The sequence below is a fragment of the Lissotriton helveticus genome, chromosome 1_1 (assembly GCF_964261635.1).
Source record: "Lissotriton helveticus chromosome 1_1, aLisHel1.1, whole genome shotgun sequence".
NCBI classification, from domain to species: domain Eukaryota; kingdom Metazoa; phylum Chordata; class Amphibia; order Caudata; family Salamandridae; genus Lissotriton; species Lissotriton helveticus.
In genome coordinates, this window is record NC_136057.1 from 1,484,174,285 (window position 1) to 1,484,195,821 (window position 21,537).

General features: G+C 46.4%; 1 protein-coding gene across 2 annotated transcripts in view; it reads right to left on the reverse strand.

The window, feature by feature from the left end:
* TROAP (trophinin associated protein) overlaps positions 1-21,537 on the reverse strand; it is a 337,695-nt gene that overhangs the window by 300,617 nt on the left and 15,541 nt on the right. For both annotated transcript variants that reach the window (XM_078658425.1, XM_078658415.1), the window contains exons 2-5: positions 3,795-4,038; positions 3,182-3,434; positions 2,407-2,567; positions 1,966-2,056 (exon numbers count right to left, since the gene is read on the reverse strand). In XM_078658425.1, the coding sequence (XP_078514551.1) occupies positions 1,966-2,056; positions 2,407-2,567; positions 3,182-3,434; positions 3,795-3,989 (700 nt within the window). In that variant the 5' untranslated portion in view covers positions 3,990-4,038. The remainder of the gene's footprint in view (positions 1-1,965; positions 2,057-2,406; positions 2,568-3,181; positions 3,435-3,794; positions 4,039-21,537) is intronic.

A 21,537-nucleotide genomic window follows, 5' to 3' on the forward strand; every position in this document is an offset into this window, starting at 1 on the left:
TCGTCCTGCAAGTCTGCTGCAACATCTGTGCCTGTGCTCCATATAGGTTCTTCACAGGACCTGTGGACTTCCAAGACACCCGTAGGAATCTCCCTTGGAGTAAAGGAGTCACTCCCCTGCATCTGCAGGCACCGCAAGACAGCTGACTGGTCTGCTGATCCTAGACTCCAACGGACTTTGAAAGGTTCAGCAACACAGGTGGTGGTTCTGCAACTCCCTTGAGGCCTGCACTCTCTTCTCACCGAGTTTTAGGCTAGTATCCCTTGTTAGAACCGCTGGAACATTATCCCTGTGCATAGCGTCGACTTGCAGTTGCCAAGGCTTATAGGCTCTCTCCTCCAGATATCTTCAGGCTCCAAGAAGCTCCAGCCTCAAACATTTCCTACATTCAAGATCTTCTCCTGCATCGCATCCTCTACACCGCGGGTCTTCATCCGTTGGTGAGCTGCTAGAGGTCCTTTTTCAACTCCTGTGCCTCTGTCCCGGGGTTCATCTCAAGGGTCTTCTTTCACACTAGTGGGCTCCCCAGCTTGCTCGGGGTTTCTCGGACTTACCTGCTCGTGGAGAGTCACTTGGACCTTGCTGGTCTTGACACTGCACCTTTTGCTACAACTATGTTGGTTGCCGTTGCCAAGGTTTGTTCATGCCCCTGCCGGACACTGACCTCTTGGCTCTTGACATCCGACGTGGGACTGCTCCTGGTCTTCCTCTGCGTCACCTGGTCCATACAGCTGACACTTCAAAGGCACCATCAACTCTCCTGCATCTCCGACATCGGTGGGCGTTCGCCTTCCGTGCTCCTGGTCACGCATAGTGGCATAGACTTTGTCCCCTCTGCTTGCAGGTACCTCCCACCTTGAATCCACCTTTGGGTTCCACCGGACTCCTTTGTCTTCTTCTCCAGCGGCATCTTTCCTGAAGTCCTCCATTGTGGTCTACTGCGGTTTCCGATGGCACTTCACACCTATGCACCCAGCTTCCCTGGTGTAGGTATCCAGGTTCCTGGGGTATCCACGGGTGGGGTAACCTTCCAAATTCCGTCTCCCACGGGCTTCTATAGGGTCCGCTTGGGAAGGATCCTTCTTTAAAAAATTGCAACCGCGGCTTACCCATTGACTTGAATTGAGTATGCGGTCCTGTTCCCACTCTGCACACGACCTCCGTGGGGTTCCTAGATACTCAACTTGGGTGGTTCCTTGGGTACCGGACTCTTCTACGTCTTCTGGGTCCATTCTCGACTTAGGTCGTAGGTCGCATTCTACTATTTTAGTATATGGGTTGGTCTCTCCCTGGGGACCACTGTGTATTTGTGCTTCTCGTTTATTTTATTGACAAGTATTGTGCATATATATCCGGGCAGCAGATACTGTATCGTGTTAGTGAGTGTTAATAATGAATACATATTTTTTTATAACTACACTGTGTGGTTCTTTTGCACTTAACTGGGGTTTTTAAGATCTGGTCAGAAGCCCTTACGACCCATAAATAAAACTGGATGAAAAATTCAAATGACACTCCAGACTTGGACACCAACTGAAGGCTTGTGTGTTTTGGAGAATAAAAAGAGCACAATGAAAGAAAAAAAAACAGAAATCTTAGGAGTTCTAGAAGGGACAGGGATAACAATGAACCATGAAGTCAGCCAGTTTCCCGCTACAAGGCATTCCCTTTGTTACAGTGTAATGCCGGCTTGTTAAAATCTTCATGATGAATATTGTACAGACAGGGGAAGCAAAATGCATAGGAGAAAACAGGGTAGTAAGAAGCGTGGTGGTGTAGGAGGCATGCAGGTGCACTTTATGCAGGCAGAAAACAGTGCAAGGAAATAAGAATCAGGTGGGAAGACAAAGATAGGGGAAGTTAGAAACAGACTTCCAGATTCTAAATTCACCATACCCTGCAAGCACCCCATTTAGGGCTGTCATTAAACAGTTACAGGTGGGTGAAGGTAAAGTCATACAGTACCTTGCTCTGCAAGAATGGAGGGGCGTGGCTTGGGACCGAAAGCCAAGCTGGGTCGCTGAGTCAGTGCGCCGTATGCAGACATTCGCCCAGACTGCAAAGAAAATGACTGCAATGAGTCCTGTACATCAACCGAAAAACAATGTCAATATAAAAAGAGTTGCCTCAAACGCTAAGGGGAGCAAAAAAAAACAGTCCTTAGAACCAGGTGTGTCTAGAAGCAACACTAGGTGACACCTTAGACTAGACCAGACTAGAAAAAAGGATCAGGGCCATTCATGTACAGGTCTAAAATGGTCAATACACCTCCATGTGTGGGTGTGTAGAATAGGAGATGAAGGTAAAGGAGGTAACAAGTAATTCTGGGCGATGAAAGCGTCGAATACATGCAGTAGGTTTCCTCCCATCCCTAGTACACACTGGTTCCAAAGCGGCAGAACTCACTGGGGCTTTGGTTACTGCATGTAATGCAAAGAGACTGCTTCCTTGTAGTGGTACCCTCAGAGGAAGGCTGGGTTTCGCGGCCTGGGCACCAGTCACTCCGACATTGTTCAGGATTGTAGCCAGCGCCTTGGGGTCAGCCCTGAAGTCCTGTCCAACAGGCCCTGAAGAAGACAAAAAAAAAAAAAAGGAAGGAGAAATTTACCACCAGAAATTAAAAATGATCTAAATTCCATGAACGCTACAATAAAAAAAATATATATGCTACATCTGCCCCCAGAAGTAGCTGCAAACTAAGTGTGGCTGAAGTGCCCTCTGGTGAGGACATTAACACCTCATGCACAAATGAAACACTAGAGGCCAAGATGGGCAGGCATATCCCATCCCAATTGGCTCCTGCAATCAGCTACTTAAAATTAAGGCCTATATTCAATCCCTTACGTCACCAGACCTTTATAATAAATTGTCAGCAGGTGAAGAACTCAAGGAGCTGGCCAGTGAAACCCACAAGGGAAAAGAGTGAAGATGGGAGAGGCTGAAGAGACCCTTTATAAACATGCCTCACTCATACAGCACTATCCCAGCTACACATGCCATAATCTGCTATCTGAATCTACATAATCCAGCACTACGATCCCATATATATGCCTCACTTGGGTAGTCCAATTCTCCATACACGTCGAACTCCTGCATATGATTCTACATTAAGAGCCCAAGAACAGTGTGACACTATCGCTAGTTCAGCAGGATGAGTCCTATCTGGTTCAGCCCCACCTACCGTTCTCAGGCTTCTTTGGTGATGTGTTCTTTGCATTGTTCTGCTCAAAACTAATTTCTTTCAGTGGTCCCCCAGAACAGAGATTCTGTGAGCCTGCAGTGGAAGGTGGCTCAGCAGGCAGGACCTCCGGACAACCATCCCAGGGATTGCTGGTCACTAGTTCAGCTGAGGGCAAGATTTGGAATCGTTCTCCCTTTTGTGTCAGGCTGAAAGGACAGGGGCGTGTGCAAGACTTCTTACTTACAGCTTTGCCCTGGAGAAGAAACGAGTCAAATAAACATCACAGTCCACATTCCATGCCTCCAGCGCAAATGTGTGCAGCACCAGCCCAAAAGAACATTTCATCAACCCAACACATAGCAAGCATTTGGAATGGAAAAATTATTGTAGTCTCAACTTTAGTATAGTGAAATTAACATGTAAAGGACAGTAAAATTGCCACATTACACAACTCATATTAAAAATACGCGTCAGAAATACCAACAATTGCTAACTCGTCAGTATGGGGTCTCAACTCGGACAGGAAGCTGTGCCCAAATAGCCAAGTGTTGGGTGAAGGCCTCGCCCCCCACACCCCTCCCCCTTACCCATCACTCCACACCATCTTGGGTACCTTGTGAAACTTGGCCTTCCAGGACTCGTGCAGTTTCTTGAAGTCAGGAACAGGCCGGCTTTTCGTCGGCACAGGAATTTTACTCCTGGTGAAGTCCGGAACACAGGCCAGGGTGGGATTATTCTCTTTGCCCAAGCAGATCGATCCTGCTACTGCTCTTCCTGCCGGCTGGGCTGCTGGAACGTAATGCGGCATTCTCGGTCCTCCAACCACCCAAGCGAATTCTCACCAAGGTGTCTCTAGTCTGGTCACAGAAGATATTTCATTTCAATACAGAACAAATGTGTGTCTAAAGGCTGCACACTATTAGCCAAAATGCAGAAAAAAAACAATGCAGATTTTAAAAAATTTCCCAAATAGACACCTTCTAGAAATTTGTGAGCTAAAATGTGTCTTAAGTGGTTGATTTTAGACCTCAAACTCTGCTCTCTGGTACTTAAAATAGCAACATTTTCAGAAATTCACAAAGTCATGAATTCAAGCCTGGATTTGTAGAGGTGTAGAAGAAAGAACATGCTTTCCAGTAGTTCTGATCCTAAACAAACACAGTTTGGAGCCGGGCTGAAAGAGAAAGTGATAAATATGTGTCCAGCATTCTCCTCATTGCCTCATTTTAGAATTCACAGTAACTGTTTATGGACACGGGGATTAGCGCATCTTAGGGGGAGCTCTGCTGGCCAACAATGAAATATGTGTCTTGTGCCATAGGTCCCGGAACCGAAAGCACAATACTACGCAGTGTGGATTAGAATTCCAAAAATTTAAATGTTACCATACTCAGCAGTTCAGGTATCAAAGCAGTGGTAACTCCTCCGTAGTTGAACATGGGCATCTACTGCAAGTAACAACTGTGGTATACATTGATCCCTCTGGGGTTAGAGGGATAGTAAAGGATCTTTAATGATGATCGAGTCACTGAATTTAAGCACTCATGTAGCACACTACACAGCACGTCTCTTGGTAGGCCTTCCAGTATACTTATTAGAAATCAACTCTAGCGATTTGGCTCGAGTAAGGATTTCAACTGACTCTAGCTTCAGTGTTACGCGGGACATTTACGTTTCAAGGCTGGCATCATTCATTTGCCTTAAGGATTAATTCCACCACCTGGTAGGAGCCAATCAGCCCCCACAACGTGCATGATTAAATTCTGCTGTCTTCGCATTGGATGATTCTTCCAGGTTGCTTCCCAAATTGAAAAGGATATCCAGTCCTGATGAAGACCAGCCTTTGAGGCTTTGATTGGCCCCATCCCCTCACTTCTTGCCGGGTCAAAATGTCAACACTTCCTACAGCCTGGATTGTCCACTGGTTTAACTAAGGGGTAATTGAGAATAATACAATTACCTCTGTTATGATATGACCATACTTTTGTTGGATGAAAAGTTATTTCCAACAGGCTATTGTGTAAATAAGCTAATTTATGTAATGAATTGGTTTTCCTTCTCCAGAAACTTCAAGCATGAGCACTTCTCTCTTCAGCACTCCTTCATGTATCACCTTGGAGCAACCGTATATGTATGTAATGTACCTAAATTTGGTGTCCTTCAAATATATAAAAATGTATACATTCGAATACGTTTCTTCTGTGTGTGATGTTAAAGTTTTTTCGTAACTATTCTCTGTTATGGTCAGAAAGAGTACCTACTCCAATCCTTGAGTTACATGGGTTGAGGTTTATTAAGAAATAGGATAAGTGTATTCATTACAACCTTATCCACGTAGTGGATCTCCCAGATTGGACCACGATTGTCACGTACTATGAACTACCCAGGTCCTTCGGGTTATTTTGTTGCATTACCCTATGGTTATGCAATGGCCACGTAGCAGATAAGGCAAAGAGCTCAAACGTGAACTGCGGCTCAGCGAGTCCTTCAAAGCCAGAATGACTCACTGGCTAACAGTAGAACCTTCCAAGCATGTGGAACATAATGTCAAGCTAAGAATGCGTAGCTAAAAATTGCATACTTAAAGGTAAAGCACCAATCAACATCTCCACTTCCACAAGAACAAAAGAAAAGAGAAAAGCACAAAACTAATAATAGCAATACAACTTAATACAATAAATAATACTTATAATTGACAGGCATAACTATTTCCTTTTAGAAACATTGTGTGGTGTCCCAGCATCATTTTAACCAGAAAGACCAGGAGTTGAAAAATTTCCATTCAACACCTCTCAGAAATCATCTTGACGCAGAACTGATAAATTGCTAGCAGAATAAAGTACAAGAACTTATACAGAATACAATTCCCACATCGAATAATCACTTCCTATGCAATAATTCTTTTTTACTATCAGTTTCTTTAGAAAGGATTGTAACTTTACATCCTCTCCTATCTTCCACCACCTCGATCTTTTAATAACAAGGCCGTAAAAGAGACTTGCATGCCCTGTACGGGTGACAAAACATTACATTCCCCTCTGCAAACTGTTAATTTTGTTTTTTAAACCCAGTCACCGATTTCATCGTTTTTATTTTACTAGTAGATAACTCATCAATCTTTACCTTATACATACTATTGACAAGCTACCTTACCCTCATCTACACTGGAGTGGTTCTTCATTATATTTTCAATTTAAAGACCATCCATACCTCTGTCATACCATACAGGTGTAAGACAGGTTCTCGCTTCTCACTCATTGAGTAGGAATAACCTCTAACAGAATGTGAGGTGTTCAAGTAACTCCAAATTATTGGTCTTAAGTATTTTCGAACATCCATTTTTAGATATTAATTCTGTTTTTATCCCTTCCCTGAAGAATATATTTGATCTCACACCAAACCATTAGCAGCCGAAATTAGAGTGGTGTTCTTTCATGTTTGATATCATACTTGCTTAAACCCTTTTTTTTAACGAAATGACTACCATTATTTGGTACCAGGATGTTAGGTACTTCCTCTTTAGAAAATATATCTCAAAATCATAGCAAACCGACCGCTCGAGCCTGTTCCAGGTGAGGTTGCCCCACCTCCGCTGCTCCTGCCCGCCGTGGCCAGGACCCTGCCCTGCTGAGTGCCGCGCACTGCCTTCGCACACCCCCGCTTTCACCGCTGCGGCGTGCCTGTTTCCCCCCTGTGTTTTCTGTGCGCCTGCTGCTTTGTACTGTCCACTAGCCCCCCTGGTATTTTCTCCCGTTTTCCGCCCGTTTTTGCCTCCACTCGTATCTTCACCTATTCCCCCCGCTGTGTATCTTGCCTCCTCTTGTTATTTCTCCTGTCTCCCCCCGGTTCCTAACCTGTCCCCCCTCGCCTTTGCTCACTTGCCTCCCCCCTTTTTGCCTTCTGTACCCCTTGCCCCCTTACCTCCTGTCCGCTCCCTCGAGCCGCCCTCCTTCCCGCCACTGCCCCCCGGCGTCTCCACCCCCCCCTGCCCATTGGCCGCCCCGCTCCCGCCACCCAGCTGACCCGCCCTCCCGGCTCCTCACTTAAGGGGACTGTGCACAGAGGTGAGCAGCGACCGCTCGAGCCTGTTCCAGGTGAGATTGCCCCACTTCCGCTGCTCCTGCCCGCCGTGGCCAGGACCCTGCCCTGCTGAGTGCCGCGCACTGCCTTCGCACACCCCCGCTTTCACCGCTGCTTGTCTGCTGCGGCATGCCTGTTTCCCCCCTGTGTTTTCTGTGCGCCTGCTGCTTTGTACTGTCCACTAGCCCCCCTGGTATTTTCTCCCGTTTTCCGCCCGTTTTTGCCTCCACTCGTATCTTCACCTATTCCCCCCGCTGTGTATCTTGCCTCCTCTTGTTATTTCTCCTGTCTCCCCCCCCGGTTCCTAACCTGTCCCCCCTCGCCTTTGCTCACTTGCCTCCCCCCTTTTTGCCTTCTGTACCCCTTGCCCCCTTACCTCCTGTCCGCTCCCTCGAGCCGCCCTCCTTCCCGCCACTGCCCCCCGGCGTCTCCACCCCCCCCCCTGCCCATTGGCCGCCCTGCTCCCGCCACCCAGCTGACCCGCCCTCCCGGCTCCTCACTTATGACGCCCCCAGAGCGACCGTGCAGCGGACGCGCGCAGCGGGAGCACCGATTGAGCGCCGAAGGTGCGCCAAAGGTAAGCCCGTCTGCGCCCGTCCGCGCCTGGACCGCGCCCAGTGCCAGGACCCCTGCCCTCCACCGCCGGAAGCCGACCCGATGGACCTACGACGCCACCGACCTCAACGCACTCAACACCGGCCGAACCCCGGGCTGTTACCGAGCCACACCGAGACGCACCCACGGACCCTTCAGCTGCCACTCCTGCAAGTTCACCTGCAACCGGACCCACGCCACACCAGCACCCACCAAGCCGACCTCCAGCAGCACCCACCTGAAGTGCATCCTGCTCAACACCCGCTCCGTCCACAGACACGCCGTCGAGCTCTGGAACCTGCTCGACACCACAGACCCAGACGTCGCCTTCCTCACGGAACCCTGGATGAAAGCCTCCTCAGCGCCCGACATCGCCATCGCCATCCCAGAGGGCTACAAGATCACCCGGAGAGACCGCGCCAACCAGACAGGAGGAGGCATCGCCATCATCCACAGGAACACCATCCGCATCACGACCAACACCGACGACACCCTCGCACCCGCCGAACACCTGCACTTCCAGATCCACGTCAACCCCAAGACCACCCTCAGAGGCATCCTCATCTACAGGCCCCCGGGACCACGCACACAATTCAGCGAGGACATCGCCGACTTCATCAGCCCGCACGCCCTCCTCTCCGCCGACTACATCCTCCTCGGGGACCTCAACTTCCACCTGGAGAACAACAACGACCGCAACACCACCACCCTGCTAGACAACCTCGCCAACCTCGGACTCAAGCAACTAGTGACCACTCCCACCCACTACGCCGGACACACTCTCGACCCGATCTTCTCTTCCAGCAAGGACACCGCCTTCAGCCACGCCACGGGACTCCACTGGACGGACCACAGCTGCGTCCACTTCAGCTTCAGGAGGACCACGCTCCACCATCACCAGCAACAGGCTCCCCGCAGAAGCTGGAACAAGATCACTGCAGACCAGCTCGCTACTTCCCTGAACAAGAACCCTCCCACCAGCACAACAAACCCCAGCCAAGCAGCCACCAACCTCACGAAATGGATCAGCGACTGCGCAGACGACCTCGCCCAGCTGAAGACCCCGCCGAACAGACCCGGCAGCAAGAAAGCCCCATGGTTTAACGACGAACTCAAGAGCTCCAAGAAGAACTGCAGAGCACTCGAGAAAACCTGGCGCAGAGACCCAACACCGGACAACATGACTGCCCTCAAGCTCGCCACCCGAAAACACCACCAGCTGATCCACGCCACCAAGAAAACCGCATTCAAGGAACGACTGGACAACAACGCACACAACAGCAAGGAACTCTTCAACATCGTGAAAGAGCTCTCCAACCCCAACGCCGGAAACAACGACATCACCCCTTCGCAAGACCTCTGCAACTCCCTCGCCTCCTACTTCCACAACAAGATCGCGGACATACACAACAGCTTCAGCACTCAACCGACGCACGCCACGACCGAACCACCTCCCCCCACCACCACCCTCTGCACCTGGACCCCGATCAGCACCAAAGACACCATCCGCACGATGAACTCCATCCACTCCGGATCTCCGACAGACCCCTGCCCTCACCACGTCTTCAACAAGGCCGACGCTGTCATCGCACCCCACCTGCGGGACATCATCAACACCTCCTTCGACATCGCCACCTTCCCGGAGAGCTGGAAGCACGCCGAACTCAGCACCCTACTCAAGAAACCATCAGCAGACCCAACCGACCTCAAGAACTACCGCCCCATCTCGCTGCTCCCGTTTCGGGCCAAAGTCATCGAGAAGACCGTCAACATGCAACTGGCCGCCTTCCTCGAGACGAACGGTTCCCTCGACCCCTCGCAGTCTGGCTTCCGGGCCAACCACAGCACCGAGACCGCCCTGATCACAGCCACCGATGACATCCGAGCCCTGCTCGACAACGGAGAAACAGCGGCCCTCATCCTCCTGGACCTCTCCGCGGCCTTCGACACTGTCTGCCACCGTACCCTAGTACAGCGCCTCAGCAACGTCGGCATCCAGGAGAAGGCACTGGAGTGGATCACCTCCTTCCTAGCCGGAAGGACACAGAGAGTCCGCCTCCCCCCGTTCAGATCGGAAGCCACCGAAGTCATCTGCGGCGTTCCTCAAGGCTCCTCGCTCAGCCCAACACTCTTCAACGTCTACATGAGCCCCCTCGCAGCCATCGCACGCCAGCACAACCTGAACATCATCTCCTACGCCGACGACACCCAGCTGATCCTCTCCCTCACTAACGACCCCGCCACCGCCAGAGCCAACCTGCACGAAGGGATGACAGACGTAGCCAAATGGATGTCGAACAGCCGCCTGAAACTGAACTCGGACAAGACGGAAGTCCTCATCCTGGGATCCTCACCCTCCGCCTGGGACGACTCCTGGTGGCCCCTCGCCCTGGGCAGCGCACCCAAACCAACAGACCACGCACGCAACCTGGGCTTCATCCTGGACTCCTCCCTCTCCATGACCAGACAAGTCAACGCCGTCTCCTCGTCATGCTTCAACATCCTGCGCATGCTACGTAAGATCTTCCGATGGATCCCCACCGAGACCAGGAAGACGGTCACCCAGGACCTCGTCACCAGCCGTCTGGACTACGGCAACTCCCTCTACGCCGGAACCACCGCCAAACTCCAGAAGAGACTCCAGCGGATCCAGAACACCTCAGCACGACTCATCCTGGACATCCCCCGCCGCAGCCACATCTCCGGACACCTGAGAGACCTGGACTCCCGGTCAACAAGAGAATCACCTTCCGGCTCCTCACCCACGCACACAAAGCCCTACACAACCAAGGACTAGGATACCTCAACAGCCGCCTCAACTTCTACGCTCCCAAACGCCAGCTTCGTTCGACCAGCCAAGCCCTCGCCGCCGTCCCCCGCATCCGAAGAGCCACCACAGGAGGAAGGTCCTTCTCCTACCTGGCTGCCAAGACTTGGAACTCCCTTCCGACCCACCTCCGCCTGACCCAGGACCACCTCGCCTTCAGGAAGCAGCTCAAGACCTGGCTGTTCAAGCAGTAGCGGACCCCCTCCCCCCCCCCAGCGCCTTGAGACCCTCTGGGTGAGTAGTGCGCTATATAAATGCTCTGATTGATTGATTGATTGATTGATTGAGAATAATAATCAGTAGGCACAATGAGAAACCTCATATCCTGTGGTAATACATTAAAAGGAGAATAACATATTGACTGATGTCCAATATGGTTTTAGAGCGGGGAGGAGTACGGAGGACCAATGTCTCAACCTTAATCTAATTATAGCCAAATACACGAGGGCTAAAAGGGGCTCTATCTTCTTGGGTTTTATGGACCTGTCCACAGCCTTTGATCTAGTTAATAGATCAAGGCTGTGGACCGTGCTGCTTAAGATGGGCCTTGATCGTTCGCTGGTGTACTTTCTGGCAGAGCTGCATAGGGATTTGAATGCTTCTATCAGGATGACAACTGAGGGGAAATGCACAGCAAGTTTTAAGTCCAGTAGGGGGGTGCGCCAAGGCTGCATCCTAGCCCCAATGCTGTTCACGTTGTACGTGAACTCGTTGGAGACTGACCTGACAGCAGTCACGCAGGATATTCCGCGCATGGGGGGGGAACGCCAATTCCGGTGCTCCTCTATGCCGACGATGCGGTTTTACTGGCAAGAACCCCAATTGGACTACAGAGACTGCTTGACTCTTTCGGTAATTTTATGAATAGTCTTGACTTGTTGATTAATACCGGGAAATCCCACATAATGTCTATGGGGAGTTCAAGAAACAATGTTAAAACTTTTTACTGTGGTACCGAGGTTATTAGTAGAGTAAAGGTATTTACATATTTGGGTGTTTTATTCGATGATAGGTGTAGTTGGACCCCACAGCTTACCACAAAATCTAATGCCGTGAGAAGTTCTTCGGCTGCAGTATTGGGGTTTGCCAAAAGACTAGGGGGGAAACCAACTGAGGCAATCCTGGCAATCTACAAAGCCAAGACGGTTTCAATTGCAAGGTACGGAGCAGCTATCTGGGGATTTATTAATCCTGACCGCATTCAAATTGAGGAGAATAAGTTTCTGCGGTCTCTTCTTGGTCTTCCATCGTCTACAGCCACCTATTCTATCCATCTGGAGCTGGGTATGGGATACATTACAGATATAATTAAAATAGCACCTATCCTGCTCTGGATTAAGATCTGGCTGAATCCACAACTCTCCCTAAACCGAACAATTATAATGGATTGTCTTAATCTAGATCATGTGAGGGAAATTCAGTGGCTGTCCTACATTAAGAGCCTGGCAAAGAAGCTTGGACGGCCAGACATTTTCTCTAGACCAGATTCTCTGTGTAAAGCTGATTTAGTGTGGGCCAAGACTAACTTTATCAGGCTTTGTGAAGCAGAGCGAGAGGCGGTTGAGCTATGTAAACCTTCAGTAAGGGCCCATGTACTGGTTACCAGGTCTTTAAGGCTGGCTCCCTATCTATCGGTTGTGACAAACTGTTTTCACAGATGGTTACTGACGAAATTCCGATTCAATCAAATGTTTATGGTATTATGGGATGTGAATGGGTGGGGTAGGCCGGAGGTCAATCCCCCCTGTAAATGTGACGATCTTTCTCCCCAGGATACTGTACATTTTTTGCTTTTCTGCAGGTTGTTTTCTGTGCCTCGGAAACGGTTCATTACACCATTATTGAAAAAGTTGAACTTTAAACAACACAAACCTGCCCTATTATTTCTCCAAATGATGGAAACGCCGGAAACTATGTACTGTGTGGCCAGTTTCTTGGCAGCATCTGTAAGATTAAGGAGGTCTGGACTGCATGTGTAATGCTGTAAGCTATTTCCTTTTAAACAAGTTCTTGTACCTGGGAAATATGGCCTTGAAGAATAAATGTAATAGGTTCACTATTTCAAGCTTTTTACGGAAATGTATTTTGTATACAATTGTGTAATTTTAATTCTTTTAAATGTTTTTAATTGTTTGCATTTTTGTAAAGCATACTTTTATGATTTTAATTAATTGAATAAAGTGGATTTGACTTGACTTGACTTGACATTAAAAGGCCCCACACAATTAACAGTCAATTTGACCCATGGTTTCGCTGGCAATTAATTACAATTGGGGTTAACTTTACTAATCTTCCAGTGTTTTATCTGAAAATAGGCAACCAGGGTATTCATTTACAACCAGTTTACATAAGCATCAATACTTGAATACTAATAAAACATATGGATTTTTTTGTTCTGAACATACCTGGTTGCCCTTAGTGGGCAACCTCAATAAACTTACTTCTCAATACCTCTGCTGGATAAACAAACCATGTCTTGTCAACATACCATTTTCAATCAGACCCTCCAGGATTTCGCGGTTTGCCGCGAAATCGGCTCTTTTGTAACAATGCCGCGATTTTTACAAAAGTGCCCGCGAAATCGGCACTTTTGTAGAAATCGCAGCATTTTTACAAAAACCGCTATATCCTGGGGGGTCTGTTCAATGGACAACTCTGCAGAAACTTATTGAAACAGAATGATACTCCTGGGTAGAGCCTTTAATGACCGCCAACCTTCAGCAACATACTTCCTGACTTCACATAGCACAGCATCCTGTGCACATGCTTCCATCCATTCTTTTTCAATACCATGCGTCTAGAACAGAAACAAGACACTCTTTCTCCTGAGTAACACCAAGTTCTGACTCACTTCCAACAGGTTTACGTGACAAGCAGTCTGCACGAAAGTTCTTCTTCCCACCAGGAATTTGCTTAATGTCATTCATTTATTCATTCATTAAGCTTTATTCGATCTTATATAAAACCAAGATCATAAAAGCACACAGCATTAATAACAGAGCATAACATTAATCAAATATTACAATAAAATATCATAAGATTACAAATACATATCAGTGTTCTTAAATTAATTAAAAAGCATCCTATTCTTTTGACAGGCCCAAAGGAAGTTCGCTACGACATAACTGATAAAAGGATTGTCAAGTTTTTAAAGAAATCTAAGGGCCATTCTACATTGTCTGAAATTATACGGTCTCAGAACCGGTAATAAATATCTTGCTTGTTCCTCTTGAAACAAATCACAGAATAAGAGAATATGGAAATCTGATTGATCTGAAATTCTGTCACATGGACAAACAGACAGATCACAAAGCTTGTATTTCTCCGCTGGGTACCCCACCAACAACGGAAACAAATTTAATGAGGAATCTTACTAAAATGAACCTATGGTGTAGATTCAGATTGCATCAAAATAGTGATAATCACTCTCTAGTACAGTAGAAAGACTCCGATATATCCTAACTGGTGGCTTTACTTTGTTTATCTCTGTGCACTCATGCGCCATGGTAGCCCCAAAAAAGTATTTCTTGGATATTTGAAGGCATTTACTCGGATTTGTGTACAGGTCCTCCAGGCTCAAAGTATTCAGAGACAACCTTACATAGTTTAGCCATCTTACTTTAAGCAAATTATCCAACTCCAGGAAATCCTTTATTATGTGTTGTATTAGGGGGAGCGTATCCTTCCTCCAAATTGAGTGTCATAACGCTAGACGGGCTAATCTTATCAGCTCACTAATATAAGTGAAATCGAGTTCTGCATGACAGTTAAAATTAGCACATGATGCCGGTAGGGCAATTAGCGGTTTCAGAAATGTATCCTCAGTAATCTGCAACTGCTCGATATTAGAAATACCCAACAATCCTGCTCCATAGGTAGGTAGTTAGGGATACTGTTTCGCCCAACTCTTCTAGGCTTAGTTCCAGGTTTTGGACAAATCTGGTGATGGCTGCCATACTTCTCTCTATTGCTAGCACCCTATTTTTAATCATAGGAGCCCAAGTATGACCCTTATCAAACATGACTCCCAAGTAAGGGAAAGAAACTACTATCTCTAGTTTACAGGTCCCTAAGTAGAAGGATGGTGTTTTTCCTCGCACCGTTAGAGTTGCTTTTAGGAAAACTGATTTTGAATCATTGACCCTTAAATCATGGGAAGTCATGAAAGAAGTATAAGCCGTTAACACATGTTGCAACGCCCTACAAGTTCTGGCCACTAGGACAGTATCATCTGTGTATGAAAGCAGGGGCAGATAGTGACCCAAATGTTGGGATGTCCAGAGACATACCCACCAATGCTGCCTCTACCCCATTCATATATAGGGATAATAGGAATGGGGCAAGGACGCATCCTTGCCTAACCCCTCCTAGAATCCGGAAAGAACGGGTACAAACCCCATCATTACCATACCGAACCGAGGCTGTGGTCTGGGAGTAGAGCGGTCTGATGAACGTGAGAATTGGGGGTCCACCCCCATGGCCTCCATTAGCTCCCAGAGCTTGCTGTGGTTTACGCAATCAAATGCAGCTAAGAGATCCATGAAGGCCATGTAGATTGTTTCCTCTTTAGCCCGAGTATATTTTTCAATTACGAGGCTTAAATTCAAACAGTGGTCGACTGTGCCCCTTCCCCGTTGAAATCCGTATTGGGCTGGAATCAGTTTATTTTTAACGTTAGCCCATTCTTCCAGCCAACGTAATAGCGGTGCCATTACATTTGAGGTGCTATCTAACAGGGATATGAGCCTGTGATTCCCTGGATCGCTTCTTGCCCCCTTTTAAAAAATCGCAACAATGACACTTGTACTCCACGATACCAAGGGGCCTTCCTTGGCTATGGCATTAAATACATTCTGCGGAAGGGGTACCCATAGAATATGATCTTCAAGAAAAAGGTCTACTGGGACCCCATCTGGGGCTGGAGCCTTTGCCCTGCTACACCTTTCCAACCCTTTTGTTATTTCCTCAACAGTAAACACAAGCGAATCTGTGTGCGCTGGAGGTACTAGAGGATACTCTGCCAGACGAGTTGGCCCGGACCCGAAGATTGTTTCAAAGTGAGCCACCCAAGCATCCTCTCCCACATGGGATTCCAAAGTTGGGTCACTGGCATCCTCAAAGGGTGGTTTATTTACCACACTCCAGAAATCCATGCTATTGTTAGGGCTGCCCTATCTAGTTGTTCCCAGGCCTTTTCTTTAAGGACATTTTCCCTCTACCTCCTACATTCTTTATAATCTTTCCAGAGTGATTTTATCGGCTCTTGGTCTCTGGGGACTTCTTTCAGGGCCTCATGGAGGATTTTTAGCGATTGTGAACATGCGCAATCAAACAAGCGCCCCACCGGTGACTTGTTTTGAGATTCTTTTACGGGTTAAAGCCTTATTTACTGCCTCTAACAGTTTTGTGAAGTCGTGAATGATAAGGTCGTCAGGTAGTTTTGTCCAGACAGTTTTATATGCAGTCTATGTTCTTTGATATTTTACTGTGTTAGGTTTGCCTTATCTACGCTAGCCCATTTTCGTTGGTATCCATTCTTTCTTCCTAGGGCGGTGTCTCAATTGTTTTTGTTTGCCTCTCGGGGAGGAGCCTAATGCTAAGGAGAGGGAAAGAATGGCATGATCACTAAAGGTGGTGAAAACTGACTCCACTTGACTCAGCTTCCCATCAAGTGTATCAGAAGTCAATATGTAATCAATAGTTGGCACAATCATTGCGTATAAAGGTTTTGGTTAACTCCCCTGACTGTTCGACTGACTGTTCCTTATCTTCAGGTTTCTAATGGACAGAAACCTATTCAGGCTCTGGCCGTATTTGTTATGGACAAAGTGAGTTGCTGGGGGCCCTTCCATGTCCTCGGTATCACAAACTCGGGTGCTAGAATGCTTGCACAAGTGAGTGCTAAAATCGCCCACTCACACAATAACAAAATTCTCCTTGGTTCAAGCTCACACTCCACTTGAGTCACCACCAAATTCATACCAGGTTGTTGTTACAGAAGTTTATCAGTAGCCAATCCTGGCCCGCTAAGCCTTCAAATAGCAAGAGATGTAAAGACGGCGACATCTTCAAAAATGTCTTTAAGTTTATTGGCAGGGTATTAGCTATTAATGTTAGTAAAATCCCCCCCCCCCCCACCCCCCACCTCCCCGTCCTACAGAGGCGGGTATTGCCTCGGTTTGAAAGGAGCGTTATCCATATAGATTAATTTGGCTGGTGACCAAGGTCTCCTGCATACATATTATATCATGCTTCTGCCGAACATCACACCACTGCGTATTGCCCAGCTTCCCCTTAATACCCACGACATTCCATGACGCTAGTTTTATTTCCTATCTGGTCCCCTCCCATCAGTTATTATATGCTCCAGGGAATTGGACGTTTGGGTGGGTGCTTAAACGTCAACATTTTATGCCTGCAGTTTGTACAAGGTGTGAAGAAGCCAAATCTGTACCATTCCCAGGCATGATAAACAAGTGTTTTATGATTAGCAATAAGTTCAAAATGATTTCCGCATAAATAGGTGTTAAACTTTTTAACTGCTCATGTACACACAAACACTTCCCTCGCAAAGGTACTATAATGGTTCTCAGAATCTTTAAGAGTGTGTGAAATAAAGTCAAATGTGCGCTCTTTACATATGTGTAACTGTGTCAAAACAGCACTTAAGCCATAAGCTGGCATAATATTCACTCACGCACAAAAGTGGTCTTAAAGTGTCATGTCTTTTAGGATAGTCCCAACATGTATACCCCATGTTAAATACATTATCCCATCCACACGACTAGAACGATTCTTAACAGGTGACCTTTTACCGAATAGCTTGCTCCTGTCTCTTCGACACCAGACTCTTAGTCTTCTATCTGAAACCCTGTACCGGGCGTACATACGCATGTCCCCAGGCATAGTCAAATTTATTCTGTATAAGGATCACCACTTTTTTTCATCTTGGCCAACAGCCAGCTGGGCATGATCGCACTTGTTTAGAAAAGCATTGGTGATTGTTTTCAAAACATCCAATTATTTTTTTTTAAAACATATCGATTCTAGAAAAAACCCTGGAGTAACTACTTCAGTATAAAAGACCCTCACTCTCCCCAACAAATTAGAGGGGAATACCCTTCAAGCTGAGACAGGGTCCTGCATGCTGAATCGTCCACATGCAGCGGTCGGACATCCCTTGCGGGGTGTCATCCTCGATGCAGAGACGGGGTCCTTAATTTCCAACCATCAGGTGAGGGGGTGGTTCTTCATAAGTGGTTTCTTAGCTACAGATAGACATAGCTATACGCATATACACCTACACACCCAGGTTAGGCTAGGTATATTTAGGCAAATTACTTAGGGCGAGCATTTTAGGAATATCCAAGTGCTACTGTTCTTATCTAAACTTATGTTCATCTTATTAGCACTATGGTAGAAATGTATCTACTATTCACTATATTGGTACTGGCAATCTCTTTTGTATGCTTTTGTCTCCTGATTGTCACAGCACATATGTTTTACACAAGGCTGTCGCTGGACCAATACATTCTTATTGAAAGGTCCTAATCGCCATCCTGTGTATTTTCAAAGATAAAGCAATCACAAGTGCCTGAGCAAAACGTACTGTTCTGTTTTCCACAATCCATGAGTGTAGGAGAGTAGGGTCTGCTATCCTATGGTCACCCCAAATTTTTGCTTTTTTGCTTCACTGGTTTTCGACTACTGAGGCTGTGGGCCTGCTAATCAGACCCCCAGCCTGCTGTTCTCTCTCTAAATTATTAATACATGTGCTATAGGTGCATACCACAATTGGAAATGGACTCCTTGTCAGCCCCTGTACCATGCACTATAGGTGCTCAGGGCATAGGTGCCACCAAGGCCTACCAGGGGCTGCAGCATATCTTTTGCCACCCCTGGCTGGTTCTTAAATTTACACAACTGGCTGATCACTCAGCTGGGGTAAGGTGGTGTAATCACCCCTTGCTTAGATATAGTATACCTATATCTAAACCTATATCTGGACACATATAAACCTGTGAGCCACTCCTATGGAAGGCCTTATCAATCCTGGAGGCAGAGTGCGTGGTTTAATGTGAGATGGAGCTCTAGCATGAGCTGAGCCTGTCTGCAGCTATCGGGAACAACTCCCTAAGCTGTTTCAGGATAACGCCATACCATATACTATTAAGTGCATTATAATCCTCGCGGTTATATAGCAACTTTGGTATGGCTTTATCAAAACATGTCGTGTAAGGTGTCATACGATTTGGAATACTATCCCCTCGCCAGTTCTGGCGAAGGGGATAGCATTCCACCCCTCTAGAGGGAGAAGACATGTTACCTTACTGAAATGCGGTTAATTTTAAAAGAGCCTCAGATCCACAAGATGGATGCTTCTGCCACAGACACAGGTCTGACCCCCTGCAGCTGACCGAAACTCAGCCAAGGGGGCCTGGACAAAGGGTTTCCTGTCGCAGGGAGGTGTTACACCTCCCCAGACAGGAGATAGTGGATTGTAGCAGGGAGGTTTGAAAGAAACCAGACAGTGCTGGGGGCGCACAAGGCTGCCCCTTGCATAATCCGGCCAAACCGGTTCTGGGGCCCTCCAGCCCTCGTGCCAGCGCGGCCTGGATCAAAGGAAGGGGGTGTATCCCGCCACTTCCTGGGTCCCACCCATAGGAGGGGACCTAGCAGGTAATCCAGCCCCCTAGACTTGTGTCCGGAATCAGCCCCCGCACCATGTCCGTGAGATTTGCTATGAGACATTATTTAGGGAAAATCATTAAAACTTGTCTCTTTAAATTGGATTTTTAAGGGCCATTCATCCTGTAGTTGCTATATTAGGCAGCCTTTCCTAGCGCTGGGACTCTGTTCGGAGTAGCTGTTCGCTGTTGTGCTTTATAAATGATATGATGGATTCAAATGTGGCTCAAGCAGCCCCCCTCCCTAATTTTATTTTCGATGGGGATGGCATCTCTCATGGGACCCTTCTGCACCACAGTCCTTGATTTGCAGATTCGTCAGGTTGCAGGGTGAAGCTGGGTGCATGCTGATAGAGGGTGTGAATCCGAGTTACAGAGACGTCTTGTAGGAGCATTAAAATTCCCTTAGCCAGCTACACCTACTTGGACTGCCAATAATGCTGTATTTTCAGCCATGCTCCTCCTGCGAATTCAAAATCTAATAACAATATGGCGATCAGAGTTATGTCAAGGAGCTGATGTACTCTCTTTAGGTAACTGCTCTCCTGACCCAAGTGAATATTTTTCAAAACACTTTAAGCCTGCATGCTTATTATTTATACAGAATGTTAATCATTCTCTAGCGCTCAGAAAATAAACCGTTGAAACCATATTCCTTAAATCAGAAGAGGGTTAGTCAAATTGTCAAAATGATCAAGAAGAAGTTGGGTACATTTTTAAAGAAATAGCCGAGAATCCATCTGGGCTCAACAAGTGTAGAAAAATGGTATGCTGTTCAAAGAATGAAAGTCTTATAAAAAGACTAAAACATATGCACAGAAACACTTCTAGAAATACTAAAGACAGAGGTCGTTGATTTCTATAAAATACCCTTGCAAAACCTTATTTTCCCATGAGAAACTGCAAGATAAGCCTCTAGGGTTCCTATGCATGGAATGGGTCTTACAAGCTGCATGCAAACCGTTTTATCACAACACAACAGAGCCTACCTGTAATGTCATGTCAAAATCAGACCACTGCAATCAATGTACAATATCTGTGCATGCATCCAAATCACATACCTTGTTTTTAAATCGTATCTCTTGCCCATGAGACCCATTCTCATTCTAAGTTCTATTTCATTTTGCCATTTATGCCATTTATTTAACGATTAAGCTATTGGCAATGCCATTTATTTATGATTAAAAAAAAAAGTCATGAGCAATGCCAATAGCTCTACCTTTAATAATGACGAGACCATTGCATTGTAAATGCTTGTTTATTTATGTGTTGGTTTTGAAAATAGCGAAATTAATAGCTTTGTCATTGACAATGCCAATACTTTTAACTTTTGCAAATGTGACACGGGACTTAGATGTATTGATATTACAAATAACAATGGCTTTTATTTTTTTTAAACAATTAATACTTAAATAACAGTTATTGTAAGTTATAATGGCAATAGCTTATACTTTTGTAAATAACTTTTGTGAAGATTATGTTCAGTGTATTTTATTGTGACGAAAATCCAAGAACAGAAGTGAAATATTAACATCTTTTTGTGACATTTGTAATAAAGCTTGAAACATTGAAAGAACATATTTGAACCAGTTGTTGTTGAATGGTTGCACAGATTGATGCTGTGGTGGTACTGAGTGATGTTGTGATGGCGAACGAGTGATGCTGTGGCGTTCAGTGATGCTGTGGTAGCGCATAGTGATGTTGTGGTGCCCCTGAGTGTTGCTGCGGTGGTGCTGAGTGATGCTGTATGGTATGCTATGTTTTGCTATCCTATGTTTTGTTATGCTATGTTTTGTTATGCTATGTTTTGCTATCCTATGCTTTGATTTGTTATGCTATGCTATGCTGTGTTATGCTATGCTTTGTTGTGTTTTATCATGCTACGCTTTGTTTTGCTATGCTATGTTCTGTTCTGTTATGCTATGTTTTGCTATGCTATTATATGTTTTGTTTTGCTATGCTATATTTTGTTGTGTTTTGTTAAGCTATGCTATGTTGTGTTGTGTTTTGTTAAGCTATGCTATGTTTTGTTGTGTTTTGTTATGCTATGTTTTGTTATGCTATGCTTTGTTATGTTATGCTATGTTTTGTTATGCTATGCTATGCTTTGTTATGCTGTGCTATGTTTTGTTATGCTGTGCTATGTTTTGTTATGCTATGCTATGTTT